Here is an 18,995-nt window from a genome sequence, read left to right on the forward strand (position 1 = left end):
CCTCATCAGACAAATGAAATTGACATACACCAACAACTAGTTAGAAAGGTTAAGAAGGCAAGCGAGACAATCGAGAATTATTGTTTCGAAATGAATATGTTGGGTAAACGAATCAATCTAGCCGATAAAACAATAATTCAATACATTCTAACAGGACTAAATGATTCTCAAATGAGCTCCAGCTTGGCAGCCAGCAGTTTTAAAGATATTGCGGAACTAATCGAAAAAATTAAATGGTTCCAAAGCATCCGAGAGAACGCAAGAGCTTCATTAACAGAATCAACATCCACACTGAAGCCAAGAACACCAGTCGAATACCGAAGCCCACCTTCAAACTATAGCAACCCAACATGGCAAACAAGACAGCCTGTTTCCCAACAAAATAACGTCACCTGCTACAATTGTAATCAGCAAGGTCATTACTCAAGACAATGCACCCAAACTAGAAAACGACCACTGATCGATAACAATATCCTCGGTCCAGATGCAAAAAGGAGCAACACCAATTATCGAGTTAACACTGTGTCAGCTGTTCTCCCACACGACCGATATCAGATTGAAGACATTCCATGTGCACCACGCACCCAAAAACCGTATTCGTCAGTTTGTGCCGATGATAGAATGAAAAAATGGATCCAGCTGAACCCAGATCTCGACGAGGGCGTCGAGGACGTCAGGATGGACGATTCTATTACACAGTCGACAGCACTGGATAAAGATGAAGAAGAAAGAGAGAAAGAAATAAGATTGAATAGAAAGGGGTTATAAAAAAAGGCATTCTTGGTTGAGAAGTCGAGAGCGAAGGTGGCCTTCAAGAAAGTTTGTCCTCGTCAAGTCTAGGGGGTGCCATAATTACTTATTCCTAAAAAAAAATTAAGGAATTTATGCTTTTAACTTCGACTTTGATAGTTTTTTCTTATCTGTATACTTACTTTTGTAATATAAATTTTGTACTGTTTTTATTTTTTTGTCAGTTTAACATCTAGTTACATTTATTTGACACCTTTTTTTTGTAAAAATGTAGGTTATGATTAGTGCAATAAAATCTGTTAGATTTCTTTTTAAACGGTCTTGGTGAAACTTAGTTAGGGATGTACACTTACTTTTGTGACTGTGTATAATGTAACAAGCAATCCACATAGTTTTTCCGCCTGCATCAACTACTAAAACTGATTTTTTATTCAACTGGAATAAAGAAGCTCTGGTTGTAAAACTGGTTCTTATACTTTTATGCAAATTTTCATGATGCATTCATTCCCAAAAATTATTGGCGGCTCTTGACCTGTAAATAGATTTGTTAAGGATTATTATCGTATTTTTTCACATTCGAAATGTATTTTTTGGTGTAAATAATAAACAAAAATATTTCTGTATTAAATTTCTGTAATTAAGAATTGAATTCATTTTATAGTTTTGTTTTGACATTATTTTATATATATTATTCTTCTACAACGCCACCATAACTTACAATTATTTGCAAGGACTAAATAAAAGAATTTATATTAATCTTTGTCGCAAAAAGTTCCTTTTAAGCTTTTTTGTTCTCAATATTTTTAAAGCTCTGTGGTATATCATCGAGTCACTAAATAACGGCAAGTTTGTATTTATGGTTATAAATAAATATATAACACAGAAAATTTTATATTATCATACTAACTGGCCCAATAAAAAGATAATTATTTTTTCATTGTGTTTAATTCTTTTTCACTGAAAAAAAGGATTTTTTGATGCCGAAGATTTCATAGTACATAAGATTTGACGCTCTAACTGAAAATCATATTCAAGATCACATACAGAAGAAGAAATAATTGGCAGTGATGGAAGCTGAAATTAAAGTAAAAGACTTTGTAGAATTTATATAGTCAGATAAAACTTTCACTGCTGTGTAAGAACAAAAAATATTTGGCTGTCTTTTTTTGATACATTTTATAGAAAAATACAAATATATAAGGGTGCTTTTTCTTGTTTTATTTTGATTCTACTAAATCAAACCAAGAAACTCTAATCAACATTTAGGCGTTTAAATTTAAACCTCTAAGAAGATTTTAAGTTAAGTTAGTTTGTAACACTCAATGAAATAAGACGAAAATATTGATTACATTTTGTCTATATCTCTTTGTGCTCTAGAAGATAAATGAATAAAATAGAAAATTTCATTCAAAATGCATGCATTTTCATTAGGTCAAAACTTGAGTGAGAATATTTGCCTTCTGTAACAAAAAAAAAAAAAACACCCTTTTATGTACAAAATTAGCTGTGTTTTATTTTCCTTGTGATCCGGATCAGATCATAGTATTTATTAGAGTGACAATAACAAAGCGAAATCCTTTTTTTGTTGTAAAGCAAATAAATACAATGATCTAATCTGTATCACGATGAAAATAAAACAACTATTAATTATAATACGTACTTCTATGTTTGTTTTTAAGTTAGAATGAAGAGAAAATGGTACCCCTTCTAGTTCTGAATATACACCAAGTGTTCCAATAGAATATGCTGAAGACCCGGCAGCTGCATTAGCTGGCGGTTTTGGTGCTGGACGCATTGGTGAGATTTGATAGGAAGCTTGAATTTCTTCGTAATCGTTATCATTTGGCTGTGGTACAGGTGGAAGCTGAAATGAAAAATGATTCGTTAGAATTTTTTTTCATGCAAAATTTTGAATTTTTTTTAATGTTTGTGATATAGCGTTTGCTGACTTCAAATTTTCAGGCTTATGTAAATTGAAATGCTTAGAAATATTAAAGAAAGCCATTTACAAAAATAAGAATTAATAGGGGTATTTTGCAACGGTGTAAACTCTTGTAAATACTAGCAATTTTAATATGGGAGGGGGTCTATCACCCCTCGTTTCGAAGGGAGATTCGATTTTCTAAAAAAAAATTACTCAAAATAAAAAAATATTTAAAAACCAGAATTTCACACTTAATTTTTAATTTTTAAGGCCGATTTTTTGCACTCAAAGTTGAAAACGACTCGAGGATTTTTATTTTCAGCTTGACAATTCGTTTTTACTGAAAGTTGACGGTTTTAGATTTCAGTTTTCAAATCTCAAGTTTATCAACTTTTGATTTTCTCAACTTCGGAAAATATCAGAAGTTTGCCGAGTAAACTTGAGATTTTGCTTTGAAATGTCAATTTTTATTTTGATTTTTGTTTCAAAATTAGTTTTAATTTAAAAAATGAAGAAACTTTTTATTGGAGAATAATAATTGTTGTTTTTTTGGAAAACTCTAAATATAATGTTAAGAACGCTTCATCGTTCATTTCAACTGTTTCACAAATCATTTTGGAGCATGATAATATTCTTGTTTCTTTTGAAGTTGTCTCATTGTTTACAAACATTCCTATTCCATTGGTGCTAGAATTGGTTGAAAAAAGTTGGGATAAAATTAAAGATCATACCAGAATTCCAAAAATAAAATTTTTAGAAATCTTAAGATTTTGTGTTATAGATAACAATTATTTGGAATTTGATAAAATGTTTTATCAACAAAAACAAGGAGTTCCAATGGGTAGTCCTGCTTCTCCAATATTAGCAGATATTGTAATGGAAGCATTATTGGACGATGTTTTTGATAAAATTCCCAACAAACCAAAAATTATAACAAAATATGTTGATGACATTTTTATTATTCTTAACCCTCTGTAGGCACACCTCTTTTTTGTGAAGTGGTAGGCACACGGGTACGAATTTGGTTTATATTTTTTCATGTCGCTAGAACTTTTTTCGGTCACAATATTTTATAGAGAATCAAGTATGAAATTGATGTAGAATATTCCGAGGAATTCAAATATTGTATTAACAATTCCGAAAATAAATATTTTCACCCTTATAAAGAGACTTTTGTGACCACTTTTTTGAAAAATCGTAATTTTTTTATTTTTGTCCTGCCAAATTCACACCCGTATGCCGACAGAGGGTTAAATCTAGTCAAGTTGATTCAACTCTAAGTGCCTTAAAATCTTTTCATCCGAAAATTCAGTTTACAGTTGAGCTTGAAAATAATGGAGCATTTCCATATTTGGATGTTTTGGTTATAAGAAAAAATAATAGATTGATATTTGATTGGTATAAAAAACAAACATCTTCAGGTCGTGATATAAATTTTAATTCAAAACAGCCTAAACATGTTATTATTAATACGGGGAAAAATTTTGTAAAAAGAGTATTGGATGTCAGTGATATTATCTTTCATCAAAAAAACATAGAAATAATTATGGACACATTACTTTCAAATTCTTTTCCTATCAATATAATACGAACATTATTGAATCAATACTTTAATCCATTGGTTCAGCCTAATTTAGTAAATAATGTTTCGCAATTATCATATAAAAGTGTTCTATATATTCCAAATCTTTCAGATAGAATTTTAAATGCTCCTATACGGAATAAAGAAAATGTAAGAATAGCTTTTAAACCAGTAAATATTTTAAGAACTTTAATATTTTCAAACCTAAAAGGAAAAATGGCCAAAAATTAAAAATCAAATATTGTTTATAAGATAAAATGTTTAGGAGATGGTACCAACAATTGTTGTTCAGTTTATGTAGGAACTTCAATGTAAAAGCTCAAAAATCGTATATAATAACGGAAATTCGCAAAAAACAGCTTTAGCTTTGCATTGTATAAATGAAGGACATATGCCAGACTTTAATAACGTAGATATTTTACAGAATGAAACTCACTATAATAAGAGATTGTTACTAGAAATGCTACATATCTTAAATACAGAAAATACAGTCAATAGAAGATCAGATTGCGAAGGGCTTAGCAATATTTATAGTCAATTTGTTAGAAGAGGCCATGGTATAAAAAGACAAGGTATGATCATTAGAGCCGCCATCTTACAAAATGGGGTAATATGGTTTTGACGTTTGGCATTTGGCAAAGTCAAAAGCAACAACAATTTCCAAGACAAATTTGTTTACAACAACAATTTCAATGGGCTGGGCTGTCAAAGCCATAAGTTTCGACAGTTCTCGATACTGAGTTTTTTCTAATGATCATACCTTCTCTTTTTATACCATGAGAAGAGGCATTTTGGGTTAAACTTTTTATTCAACTTGTAGATTAGATTTGATAACAAATTTTGAATTTCTTATCAAATAATTAAATTAAATTTTTATATTTTGAAATTTCGAAGATTTAAAACGTCTTTTTCAAGGCTTTAAATTTAGAATTTTGAAATATTTGAAATTTAAAAAAGAAACCAATAACCAAAACCAACAATTTTAAGAAAACTCTTAAAATTAAATAGATAGCATACTGTAAGTATTAGATTTTGGTATTTACACTCCTGCTCAAATTTAACGCACGTCATATTTATTTTACAAAAAAGTCCTACTATTACTTTATCTCACAGTATCGTGGTTATTTTCTCAAATAAGACAGGAGTTAGCTTAAATTGAATGTATGGAATAAAATGTTTGTGGGGAAGATTTGGAGCGGTATGCTGAAGTCTATCTGTCAACCCGCGAACCTTTTAGAGATGAGTCATAAATTTTATTGGAGTAAACTCTGCTTTACAACACCTACGGAGTTAGTGAGGTCTCCTAGACCTACTTTAAGTACCCAAAGATACTTGACTGATATCCTCGAACAGCATCCGGTTCCAATCACCCCTAGATTTGGTCCACAGTTCAGTCTGATGCACGATAATGCATGCTAGATTGGTTTGAGAATATCTTCAAGGTTAAAATATGCCAGCTTTGAAATGACCACACAGATATTCGGATTTCAATTCAATAGAACATGTCTAGGAGATGTTGAAAAAAATGCATTTGCGGACGAAATCCATCTCTAAGCATTCTTGATCAACGGAAAACTGCAGTAAAAAAAAGTTGCAACAAAACCTTCAAAATTTAATTTGTGGAATGAATAGACAACTCCAAATTATCATATGCGCTAGAGGAGACAATGCCAAGTATTGAATAAAATTATTGGAAAGAACTGTCACGCGCTTCCATTTTTTAACATTTTTTTTCTTAAAAAACAAAAATTATTTTAATATCAGTTTTCAGACCTTGAATTGCTAAATTTGGTTCATCTTTTTTTTGGTTGATAATACTGTTTCAGTTTAGCATTTTTCTGACTTGCTAAACAATAAGCAAACACAAAAAAATGCAACAAATAATTTTAAAGCCATTTTAAATAAGATGCAGGGGTATAGCTAAAGAAGAAAAAAGTGTGCGTTAATTTTGAGCAGGAGTGTATTAGATTTTTTAAAAATATTTTCCAATTTATAGAGTCCTGACGAAGAACGTAAACACGTTTGAAACGTTGACAGTAATTTTTAGAAGATTCAATAACGACCTAAAGCCCACTTAGGATTCAATAAATATTTTGTTGAATAATTTAAAATAAATAAAAAGTGATGTGTGTGACAAAATTGATTTTTTTTCCAAAAAAAAACCATTAGTTCGGAATTTCTTTTCGTGACCTCGGAAATTCTTCTTTTTTTTTATTGTAAATTGGCTCTGATGTTTCACATTGGTTCGATTAGTTAAACATATAGCATTATATTCGAAACCATTAATTTAAAAAAGTGACATCATTCAAAATAACAAATTTGCTCCACTTTTGAGGAAAAAAAAACAATCTACTCCAACGCTCCGACTTTTCGCGATAAACTCCACTTTTTCCACACAGAAAAATTGTTTACTTAAACTAATCTAATTACCCGAATTGGAATTGAAATTGTATTTATTTTAGAATTGCAATAACATTTATGAACCACCACTTACATTAATGAGGTTTATAAAACAATTAAATTGGTTATTTATCTCGAAATAATTCTTTTTTATGAATCAAATTGAATTTAATTTAAGACTTTATTAGTTTTTATTGAAAAAAATTTCATGAAAATTAAAGATTTTTGCTTTGTTCCAAATCTACTCCGTAAATTTTACATTTGCTACACTTTTCTGGACATCCGGGTCTGAACACCCCGAGGACAACCTAGACAGCAGACTTTTTAAATTAAGTTTATCCATGTATTATATTTGTTTATATTATATAACTTTGTCATTGTTTAACGTTAGGCCCCCTTTTTGCCAACAAAATTTTGTATCTATCAATGTATCTTAAATATGTATGAAATAAGTTATTTTAAGTCAATTGTAAATAACAAGTTCAATAAAACAAAATTGAATTGAAATTAAAGCTAGAATCCATGGGCGGCGAGCACCCTAGACATAGCAAGAAAAATTCTCAGGTAAGTTTTCAGGTGTTATCAATGAAAAAAGTTGATCAATTTAGGGTTAATCCAATACTGTATCACTTTATTGTATCATTATTTAAGCCTGAATGTTTAAAAAATAATTGACGAATGGTTAATGTTTCATAAATTAATTTATCAACAAGTCCAGCCACGTAAAAACAGAAAATAAAGAGGTTTTTTTTAGAAAAAAGTAGCATTGTTTTTTTTGTTATTTCTCGAAAATGACAAGATATTTTTGAATCCGGTTTTCTGTTTTGTTTAAAAACAAATAAGAGCATCGAATTTTAAAAACTAAGTCAGGGGTCGAACTACGGCATACACTCGTTAACGTTTAAACTATTGCTCTCTCTTATTAATCAGAACAAAATGATAGAGACATAAAGCGTCAGTACGTAAACGAACGTATGGCGTAGTTCGACCCCAGTACTTAATTACATACAATTTTGAAAAAAATTAGTTTGAATTTTTTTTTTTCAAAATTTTGATTTTGAAAATTAATTTTTCAAAAACTGTCCCATAAAATGGCTTTATTTAAAATGTTTGTAAAAGACTAGGTTTTTATCTTTACAAAAAGGTATAGCACGTTATTGTAGGTGTAACCGTTAATTTTAAATAATTTTTTTTCCAAATTAAGTAATTTTTTTTATAAATTGCCCCTCCCCGCTAAACGAAGGGGAATAGACCCCTTCCCCTCCAATATGATTTTTTCTTGTCTCGACCCAACCTACACGCTCCAGCTTTTTGGCACATTACTCCTGAATCACCCTGTATAGTTTTTGAGAAATTAAGTTTAAAAGATGAAATTTAGACATTTTTTTTTTCGTTTTTTAATTGATTTTGTATAAAATTTTGCAATATTATGGACATTTTTTATCATTATTTGATGACCTGGTAGTTCTTAGGGCCAGTTTGTTCACAGTCGATTATCTTTTAATCAAGGATTATTCCATAGAAAAATCCTTGATTAAAAGATAATCGAGTGGAAGGAACATATTACTAAAAAATATAGATTTCGGATTAAACATCAAAAGAATTTCATTGAAAATTAGTTTTTGAGACTTTTACGTTCTGCATTTCACTTTTTGAGTATTAACTTGCTATGCCGATAGTGCAATTAGGTGTTCTACATTTTTTCGCTCATTTAGATTTTCTGATCGAATTCAATTCGCTTTGTTTCTGCTCGTGAACTACCAAGTTATTTTTCAATGAATATCTAATTTTTGGACAAAATATTATCAAAACTGATATTTTTATTGTTTTGTAATGTTTATTTTTGTTAATTTAATACAAAATACATAAAATAAATACACGTGAGGCATGAAATATAATAATTCATCACTGCCTCTGTGTTTGCAACCTCATTCGCTTTACACTTTATCTAATTAATTTTGCTTTGAAAATTTTCAATAATATCGTCATGTTCTGCATTTCACTTACATATTTCATATGTCTCGCAAAATGTGACTTCTTATTTTTTCTTTTAGATTCTGCTTTTTTCCAATAAAGTTGCCAATAAAATTGCATCCATGTTCAAAGTAGCAGTAATTTAACTTTAGAAAAAAAAATAAAAATGGATGATCCTTCAGTTTTGACAATTCGAAGCATTTTCGAAGTTTTCGAAATCGATCGAAGATCAATTTCACGTGAAATTGAAAAGTGATGCCAGTTCACTTTCGGTCGAATTGCGAATTGTGATGAGTATAGCTCAAAAACTAGACGTGATAGGAATAAATTTGTAAACAGTTTTGAATTCAGTACATGAAAAAGATCGAACGAAAAATTATTTTTTTTTTAAAGATTACTAAACACCTTGTTGTTTGTGTAAAATGTTTGAGATACAAGAACTTGGAAAAATAGCTACTTTGAATGTGAAAGGAGGAGACAGTAGTACGAAAAAAAAAATGCTACTATACGACTTTCAGTACCGCAGCACGGCGCTTTTCTCTCGATCAAAGATGAATAAAAAAAGATAATACATTCAATGGAATCATATAAAAATCTATACGTAAGGGTCGTTTTTGAGTAGTTTTTTTCTAGGGGTCTTTATTTTCGGGGGGCAAACTCTTAAAATGCAAGATTGTTCTGCATATCTAAATGTATTGAGATGTTTTAAGTGTTGGGGCTTCAACCATACATCCACGCATTGTAAAGGGAGTTGCCAGGTATGTGCAAAATGTGGGGAAGAGGGTCACGCATTCAAAGATTGTAAAAATGATAGTGTAAAATGTATAAACTGTAAAAAAGCGAAAGAAAGACTTAACTTAAGTGACATTGATATAAATCATGATTGTAGAGACAGTAGCTGTCGTACACTGAAGTGTACGAAGCGCAAACTAAAAATTGAAAATAAAAAGATTTTGTATTAGCAATTAACATCATTAGTGAAGTGCCTTTGTCTAAATATTGGTGGAATAAGAACAAATTTAAACCAATTGGAAGTGATAGTGTTAAAAAATGACTTTGATTTCATATGTGCCACGGAAACGCATCTAACATCAAACATAAATGACTCTGAAATAAAGCTAAAAAATTATAAAGTAGTAAGATGTGATAGTATTTCATCTCATACTGGGGGAGTACTTTTCTTTATAAAACAAGATTGTCAAGTGGAAGAAATTTCTAAGGTAGCATTGAATAAAATGATTTGGTGGTTAGTGATTAAAGTGCAAAGACAAAATATAAGTATGATTTTAGTGGCTATTTATAGATCACCTCACAAACAAAATTCACCTGAAAACATTTTTTGTGACTTTTTTATAGATCAAATTGAAGAGTTATGTTCTAATTATACTAATGTTAGCATAATGGGTGATTTCAACATAGATTGGTTTTCAAACAGTACGTACAAAAAACGAATTTGTGAAATCATTTCAGATGTTTTTTATAAACAGATTGTATCGGAACCAACGAGAATTTCCCAAAATTCTTCTACTTTGATAGACTATGTGGTAACAAACTATGAAAATGTACAAGCCAAAGTAATAAAAGAGTTGAAAATCAGTGATCACGAAACATTAGAAATATTTTTTGAAACCAGTTTTGCCAATACAAATGTTAATAAAGAAATTATAAAATATATAGCATTTAATGAGAGTGTTTTTGGAGTGAATTGATAAACAATGAAATAGAAAATCTAGTTTACAGTAACGTAAATGAAACTTCAAAATCATTCAGTCAGAAAATTAAAGCGGCTAAGAGTAAGATGATGATCTCAAAAACAATAAGTTCGAAAAATTGCAATATCGGTTGGTTTAATCAAAACTTATTTAATATGAAATTAAAAAAAATTCAACTTCATCAAAGAGCGGTCTGGACAAATAGTGCTGAAGACTGGAATATGTATGTTATGTAGAAACAAGTACGTAAGTGATCTTCAACTAGCAAAAAATAATTTCATTGCCAAAAAAGTTGATCAATCTAACGACCAAAAAACAATGTGGAGAACAATAAAATCGCTTGTGCTTAATGAAGAAAAAAGTGAGATAGATCAAATTATATGTGAGAACAGAACTATAAAAAACAAGAAAGAGATAGCTGACAAGTTAAATAGCTTTTTTGTGAAAAGTGTTGAGGAAATAAATGATAAAATACCTTTTGAGACATACAAAAACTTAATTGATATAAACAGTGAAACCTTATTTAAATTCAAATTAATAAATATGACTGAGTTAAAATATATAATGAAAAACATGAACGGTAAAAAAGACTATAACGGTTTGTCAACTAGGATGTTATTGAGTGCTATGGACATTGTGGGGCCTTCTTTTTTGAATGTCTTAAACAACTCACTAGGTAGCGGAATATTTCCCGAGCACTGGAAGAAGTCTACTGTTGTGCCGATAGCAAAAGTGAAGAATACGGTAAATCCAGCAGAATTTCGCCCGGTAAACATGCTTATGACAGAAAGTAAAGTGTTGGAAAAAATTGTTCATAAACAACTACAAAGCTTTTTGGAATCGAACAACTACTTGAGTGACTATCAGTCAGGATTTCGACAACAACACAACTGCGAGTCGCTTTTAAATCTGGTTGTGACACAGTGGAAAACCGATGTATATGAAAAAAAGGTTGTGTTGCGGTTTTTTTGGACCTTCAAAGAGCATTCGAGACCATCGATCGAGACATAATAGTTTAGAAACTGAGAAGATATGGTATTGAAGGAGTAGAACTCGAATGGTTTAAGGGTTACCTATCAAAAAGAACTCAATATACAAAAGTAGCGAACGAAATTTCTGGAAGTATAGAAGTGAGACTGGGAGTGCCTCAAGGAGCAGTTCTGGGAACACTTCTTTTCATCATTTATATCAATGATCTGGAGAAAGTTCTAAAACATTCGAAGGCTAGAATGTTTGCAGATGACACGCTTATATACGTTTCGGGAAGCACATCGGGCGAATGCATCAATCAACTTAATGCTGATCTAAAAAACCTAGAAGTGTACTTCAAAATGAATAAATTAAAACTTAATGTTAATAAATCAAAAGCTATTATAATTAATGGTGATTCAACTGAAAATATAATTATCAATGAAAATAATATAGAAAAAGTAAATGAAATCAAATACTTAGGAGGAATTTTAGATAGAGAACTAAGTTTCCAGAAGCATATAAATTACATTTGTAACAAAATTGCAAAGAAGATAGGCTTTTTCGAAATAGATTATCGCCAAGTTGTGCAATAAAAATTTATAATGTTATGATTAAGCCACATTTTGAATATTGTTCAACAATACTGTTTTTATGTAATAATCAAATGACTGAGCGATTACAAAAGTTACAAAATCGCGGAATGAGGTGTATTTTAATGTGCAATAGGTTAACACCAATACAATCAATGCTAAATACTTTACAATGGCTTACAATAAATCAGAGAACAATCATGAATGTACTTATATTTATATTTAAAATAAAAAATAATATGCTGCCAAATTATTTATTTAAAAAGATAGTTTATGTATCCGATGTGCAACCATATCAGTTAAGAAACAGAGGTGATTTTAAACTACCATTTCTATCAACTAGCAGATCTCAGAATATATTGTTTCATAAAGGTTTTAAATTATTTAATAATCTGCCAAATGAATTAAAAGTAGAAAACAATGTGATAATATTTTAAAAAAAATGTTAATCTCATACAGTCGTCGGCATAATTATTTTGACTATTTTACAATTCTCGATCTGATAAGAATAATTTCTTACGGTTAAACTTTATATAAGTAAAGTTAATGGTTATTTATTTAGTATGTTATGGTGAATCTCATGGTGGTCAAAGTAAGTCATATGAGTGAAATTTGGCTTTCAGGCAGCTTTTTTTGTATTAGAAGTGCTATTTTTTGAGCGGCATAAGTATTTTGAAAAGCATTCATCGACATATTTTGTTATTATTTTTGGCTTATCTTGAATATTTTCAAAAACCTCATCTAATAAAGCTTCCATAACAATATCTGCTAATATTGGTGAAGCAGGACTTCCCATGGGAACTCCTTGTTTCTGCTGATAAAAATGTTTATCAAATTCTAAATAATTGTTATCATTCACACAAAAACGTAAAATTTCCAAGAATTTTATTTTTGGAATTCTGGTGTGATCTTTGATTGTATCCCAACTTTTTTTAATCAATTCTGCTTCACCAATATTAGCAGATATTGTTATGGAAGCTTTATTAGATGAGGTTTTTGAAAATATTCAAGATAAGCCAAAAATAATAACAAAATATGTCGATGACATTTTTATAATCCTAAAATCTAGTCATGTTAATTCTACTCTAACTGCTTTAAATTCTTTTCATCCGAAAATTCAGTTTACAGTTGAGTATGAAAATAATGGCGAACTTCCATATCTTGATGTAATGGTTATAAGAAAAAATAATCAACTAATATTTGATTGGTATAAAAAACCAACATCGTCAGGTCGTCTTATTAATTACAATTCCAAACAGCCTAACCAAGTAATTATAAATACAGCAAAAAATTTTATAAAAAGAGTATTGGATATCAGTGACATTGTCTTTCGTCAAAAGAACATTAAAATAATTATGGACACATTAATTTCGAATTCATTTCCTTTAAATATAATAAAAACGCTATTGAATCAACATTTTAATCCTTTGGTTCGGACAAATTTAGCAACAAATGTTACACAGTTTTCATACAAAAGTGTTTTATACATTCCAAATCTTTCGAATAGGATGTTAAATGCCCCTATAAGGAATAAAGATAGCGTTCGTTTAGCATTCAAATCAGCAAATACATTAAGAACTTCTTTGTTTTCAAATTTAAAAGGTGAATTCTCCAAAAACGAAAAATCAGACATTGTATATAAAATAAAATGCTTAGGTGATGGAACAAACCACTGCCCTTCAGTTTATGTAGGTACTTTAATGCAGAAACTTAAGAATAGAATTGCCGGACATAGATCAGATATACATAGTGGACATTCTCAAAAAACAGCTTTAGCTTTACATTGTATAGATGAAGGACATAGGCCAGATTTTAATAACGTAGACATTTTACAAACAGAAAAACACTATAGCAAAAGAATGTTGCTAGAAATGTTACATATCTTAGATACAGATAATACTGTTAATAGGAGATCAGATTGTGAGGGACTTAGCAATATTTATAGTCAGTTTGTCCAAAGAAATATGTTAGATTAGATTTTATCTACATTTTTAACTTGAATTTTTTGTTAGGATTTGTTTTTGTTTTTCTTATCAAATTTTTGAATTTCTTATCAAATACAAATTTTTTAATTTGATTGTTTTGAAATTTCAATAATGTGAAACGTCTTTTTCAAGATATTCTATTATTGAATTTTTTTTGAAATATCACTGATATAAAAAAAGCTAAGCAGTTTTTGACAAACCACTTTTTTGAGAAACCTTAAGAGGTTAAAAGTTTTTAATATTGTAAGTATAGATATTTTGGTTTGGTTTTATATATTTAAGATTTTTTATTTATATTAATTAGAGTCCTGAAGAAGGGTATATCCATACCCGAAACGTCGACTGGTACGAACTTTAATCATTAGAAAATACAAGCAAGACCTATAGCCCACGAAACAGTAAAATTTACTTTACTTTCAAAAAGGTCACGAAATAAGGAATAATCATCAAACAAGATGCATTTTTAAGAAGATATGGCTTATTATTAACAAATATTATGAAAAAAAGTGGTTCAAGATGGCTACCTTGGAGAACTCCTAATGAAACTGGTATGCTATTGGAGAAGATTTCTCCAAGTGCACACAATCAGTGCTGTTCTAATATTCGTTAGAATTTGAAAACGGAAACGAAAATTGAATCCGTACGGATTGAAAACGGTTCTTCTGATTTTCATTTGACTTTTTTGTTCGAGAATATTGTTTTCCGGTACCAAATTGCTACCCGGATTGAAAACTGCAAAAATTTTGTAGATCCGTTCTTTTTTCGAAACACCTATGAATCCGCAAAATGTGTTCGAATACGGAATTCGGAGCAGCTAAAATTCGAAAACGGGAGAAAAAAGAATTTGTATGGAAATCAGAACAGCCGCGAATTTGTTGCATTTTAGAAGCAATCCATGAGTACGAAAACTTTGAAGTTTAGCTAAAAGAATTTCATGACAAATGAAATCAAGTGCTTTTATAAAGTCTGTGACGATAGTATCTACCTGATAACCAGATTCTAACGAATAGACGAAATATTTAAAATAAAGCATGAGATTTATTGAAGAAGATTTACCTCAATAAAATCTTGCTGTTCAACGCAAATATGTTCTTTTATACTTTAAACTTTGAAGTTTAGCTAAAAGAAATTCATGACAAATGACATCAAGTGCTTTTATAAAGTCTGTGACGATAGTATCTACCTTATAACCAGATTCTAACGAATAGACCAAATATTTAAAATAAAGCATGAGATTTATTGAAGAAGATTTACCTCATAAAATCTTGCTGTTCAACGCAAATAATGTTCTTTTATACTTAAATACAAACCAATGAGCTCAAATAATTTTTTTGCACTAGCCTTGTTGATTGGAACTACATAAAATGACAACTTCCACTCATCGAGAAATTCTCCATTATAGAGAGATTTATTCAAAATTATTAGTAGTGGGAACACCAATGTGAACTCACATTGCTTCAGAACAAGTGATGGAATTCCATCTGGACCAGAATTTGAGCTACATTTTCTTTTTGAAATACCTTTACAAATGTCTTATTCAAAATGTATGGAACAATTTTCTGTTTGATGAAGTTTAAATTCGAAATGTTGAACATAAACTGAACTAAAAAATTGTGAGAAAAGTTCACATGAACACTGTAAATCAGAAAAAAATACGACCATCAAATTACATTTTTTCTTGAAGAGCAAAAGAACGTTTTTTACCATTTAAAAAAGTTCAAAAGGCTCACTGTCAACTTTGGAATATGTTTTTCTAAATTTGCTAAATGATTTCAGGCATTCACTTTTTGGAACATATTGACCCGTATGGCCGGTAGGAAAATAATAAGTATAAACTAGGTGGATAATGTGGATAAAAAAGTTCATACTTTACAATTTTTCTAGTAGCATTTACTTTTTTTATGCATATCACCCATTGTCTTAAGGCGAGCGAAAAAAACAGCTATAAACTTTTATTGCTTTCTCTGTCCATAAAGGTTTTTTTACAATTCTTAAAATACAACATTAAATAATAGTTTGAAAATATAAGTTTATCAAAACAAAATTTTGCCTCGTATGCCATTTTGTTACAAACTAATTAACAGTTTTTGTAAACAGTTCGTTTAATAAAACTCAATTCCCAACATTTATTTAAGAACAGCACTGTCAAAAAAAAAATCTTTTTTTTTTCATTTGGAGTAAAACAACATAGTTTGACCTTTGCTTTGAATTTTGAAAAAGAAAAAAAAATCACAACTATTGAAGATCATTAAAAAAACTTACTGGTTGATTAGATCGCCTGTTAAGGTTCAATCGATTTAAAGCCTTTTCGACCTCACTACTATTGATATTACTTTCGATCTGCTGTTGGGGAATTCCTGGCGGAACACGAATATAAAGAACTCCAGTTTTGTAGCATACTAAAATTCCATTTATATCTCTAAGAGAACAAAAACAAACATAGTAAATTTTGGTAGTGTAATTAGTAGTAGTAATTCAATAGTGATTCAACAAAAATAAAATCAAAAAAACCAAGTGTTTACCCAGCCAATTTAAAACCTTCGGGAGCTGTTTTGAGTTTAGAACAAAGAATTATATCAGTTACAGCATGAGTCACTGAGCTGCGTTTAGAAAGTTTATAAGCAATTTGACGCTTTCTCCACGCTCTTTGTTCTGTGTCTGCAGTCCGTGAGAGCAGCGAGAATTCTTTTGGTGGCAATTCCTTTTCTGATATCACTCTAAACCAAAAAATGAACTCACAAGTTTTTAATTTAATAACAAAAAAAAAAAAACACAAACAAAATACCTTAATGTCTCTACAACATACTCCGGTAAGCCTTCCGTTTTTGAGAGGCACAGGTAACGAGCGGTTTGCCGTCCAAAAATAATGCTATTCTCTCTCCATAGATCAGCATCAGAGTCTTGATCATACGTGCGGTGCACCGTTGTAAAATTTTTCGGGCATCTTTGAGTTGAATTCAAATGCAATTAACAAATAATAAAACCACAAAATAATGACTTACTTCTCAAAATCTTCCACTATCTGTAGAGAGGTTATTGGCCTATTGTCAGGCAAAAAACTCATAATGGAATTAATGACATTCTTTTGTGGCATTGCGGATGGAATCTGTGCATGCTTTGAGGCTTTGCTCATCCTGATGATTGGTATTTTATATTTTTTAGTTTGTGGCAATCAAGACAGTATAAGCTGCAATTTAAACAAGATTTCGATTAATTATGCCATTGCTTTCTCTGATCTGGCATCTATTTCGGTGCTTCTGACAAGCCACTTCAATGTAGTTTAAAAATGTCCGACTGCCTTACTCCGACTTACCTACTTGTGATTGCGATTATCATCAAATCATAAATTATTGTTGCTTTTCACGATTAAAGTTTCGCTATGGAGGTGTTTTTTTCTCAAGCTATTATAATATTGTCATTAAAGTTTATATGTATGTACTTTAAAAACTACACAGCAGTTGTTTAAAAAGAATTTTAATGTTTAAGAAGTCGCAAATTGTAGGTGACTGTGGACCTTTTTTCATTTTACACGAAAGCGAAACAGCTTTAGTAAAGCCAAACGAAAATAAAAAAATTTGTTTTCTTTTTGTCAATCTTTACTTTCCTCACATTCACTTATTAGTTTTGGTTCAGGGGGATTTACATGGGGAGGCACTTCTTTGGTTTGTTTCTTTTTTCTTATTAGTCAGTCAGAGGAGAAAGATTTTTAAAAAATATAATAGTCACTCCTCTTTTTAACAATTTCAAGTAAAAAGTGTATTTAAAATGCTTTAATTACATATATTGTTAAAAGATCATTTTTTTTACAAAATCTTTAATAGAAATGCATAATGCACTATGCAGACCTAGATAACCGAGCCAGCCCCAGCAGCAAAAGCAAAACGAAAACGAAAAAAAAGTTCTTTGTCCTGTCAAAAATATAAAAGACACGTTCAAATTTTTATCGCATGTCTGGGAAGGACGCCATCTCACAATCAATAGTAAAAACATTGCGGACAACTGGACCTGTACCATGGCGGAAAGAAGTTGAAACTATTTATGCACATCAAATACCAGAAATTGTGGGAAATAATATGGAAATTTATTACTGATCTAATTTATTGGGCGCGGTCGCGAATCTAGTGAATACGTGCTCGTTTATATAACCCCTGTTCCATTGGAGGTTGTAGCATTGAATAATTACAAATAGAAGTGACACCGCAGATTACTCATGCGACTATAAGAGTACCGGAAGATAGATGAACTATAGGTTTGCGCCTCAACTATCATGTATTTTCGAGTTAAGTCTTAACTAATAATTTTTTTAAACCTTCTTAAAAAAATTAATAATTATTATTATACATTTCAAAGAGCTTATATTGATATAAGTTTTCGTATTTTGAAAAGTCATATTAGTCTAGAGAACAAGGACGATGCCTTTTACTCCTACTGGCCTAGGTTCGAATACCGGTAAAATTTGAAATTTTTTTTTTTGCGGAGATTTTTTTTGAGAAATTTAATTAATTTTTATTCTAGTAATGTAAAAAAAAAAACAATCTCAATTTCCCGTCAGATTCGAACCTAGGCAGGTAAACTTAACAGACATTCACCTTATCCTCTAGGCTATCTCCACTTTTTGAAATAGGAAAACTTTTATCTATATGTATAAGCTGTTTAGGATTTGATTTTGGGTTGCTGGATTTGCTTTTGGATTGTTGGCTTTGCTTTCGGATTGTTGGATTTGCTTTTTTAATTCAACGCACGATACTAGCGACTACAATTTTACAGCGGAAGTTTCCCTGGGTGTCCACTTCTATTTGTAATTATTCAATGGTTGTAGTCTACTACTAGTAGATGTTTTGGTTAATCTAGTTTTATCATCTACTCATGTTTTAATTTATAAAATGTCATTTAAAAATATAAATAGAAAAATAACAAATTTTCTTCGTGTTTCATCGTGGAAAATGATAAATAATTGTTTAAAAATTAGTGGTGTGCGTGGTTTATCGGTTTTTGTGCGTTTTTCGTCGGTATTTTAAACAATTAAGAATTCGGTAGCTGACATCCCTTCAAGCAAACAAGTCCGACCTCGGTCCGAATCCGCTCCGCCTGAGGCGGAGTTGAGTC

The 18,995-nt window shown here is 30.3% G+C and overlaps 1 protein-coding gene across 2 annotated transcripts; it reads right to left on the reverse strand.

Annotated features, from left to right (window-relative positions):
• Window positions 1–1,365: 1,365 nt before the first annotated feature.
• LOC129908823 (multivesicular body subunit 12A) lies at window positions 1,366–17,995 on the reverse strand. Of its 2 annotated transcripts, XM_055985628.1 has the most exons (8): window positions 17,203–17,995; window positions 16,892–17,076; window positions 16,675–16,833; window positions 16,412–16,606; window positions 16,152–16,308; window positions 2,411–2,614; window positions 1,658–1,824; window positions 1,366–1,582 (listed from the first exon to the last, which is right to left on the reverse strand). In XM_055985628.1, the coding sequence occupies exons 2-7, from the start codon at window positions 17,020–17,022 to the stop codon at window positions 1,705–1,707; spliced, it is 966 nt and encodes a 321-aa protein (XP_055841603.1). In that variant the 5' UTR covers window positions 17,023–17,076; window positions 17,203–17,995; the 3' UTR covers window positions 1,366–1,582; window positions 1,658–1,704. The 2 variants fall into 2 exon arrangements, with proteins under 2 accessions (XP_055841603.1, XP_055841602.1); XM_055985627.1 differs by having other exon boundaries at window positions 1,366–1,824.
• Window positions 17,996–18,995: the final 1,000 nt, after the last annotated feature.

The sequence above is a fragment of the Episyrphus balteatus genome, chromosome 2 (genome assembly GCF_945859705.1).
Source record: "Episyrphus balteatus chromosome 2, idEpiBalt1.1, whole genome shotgun sequence".
Lineage (NCBI taxonomy): Eukaryota > Metazoa > Arthropoda > Insecta > Diptera > Syrphidae > Episyrphus > Episyrphus balteatus.

Coding starts and splice junctions, on each gene's coding strand:
- LOC129908823 (XM_055985628.1), bottom strand. CDS start 17,022: ATGAGCAAAGCCTCAAAGCATGCACAGATTCCATCCGCAATGCCACAA. Junction 16,607..16,674: donor TATGTTGTAGAGACATTAAG/GTATTTTGTTTG, acceptor TTTTTGGTTTAG/AGTGATATCAGAAAAGGAAT. Junction 2,615..16,151: donor ACAGGCGATCTAATCAACCA/GTAAGTTTTTTT, acceptor TTTTCATTTCAG/CTTCCACCTGTACCACAGCC.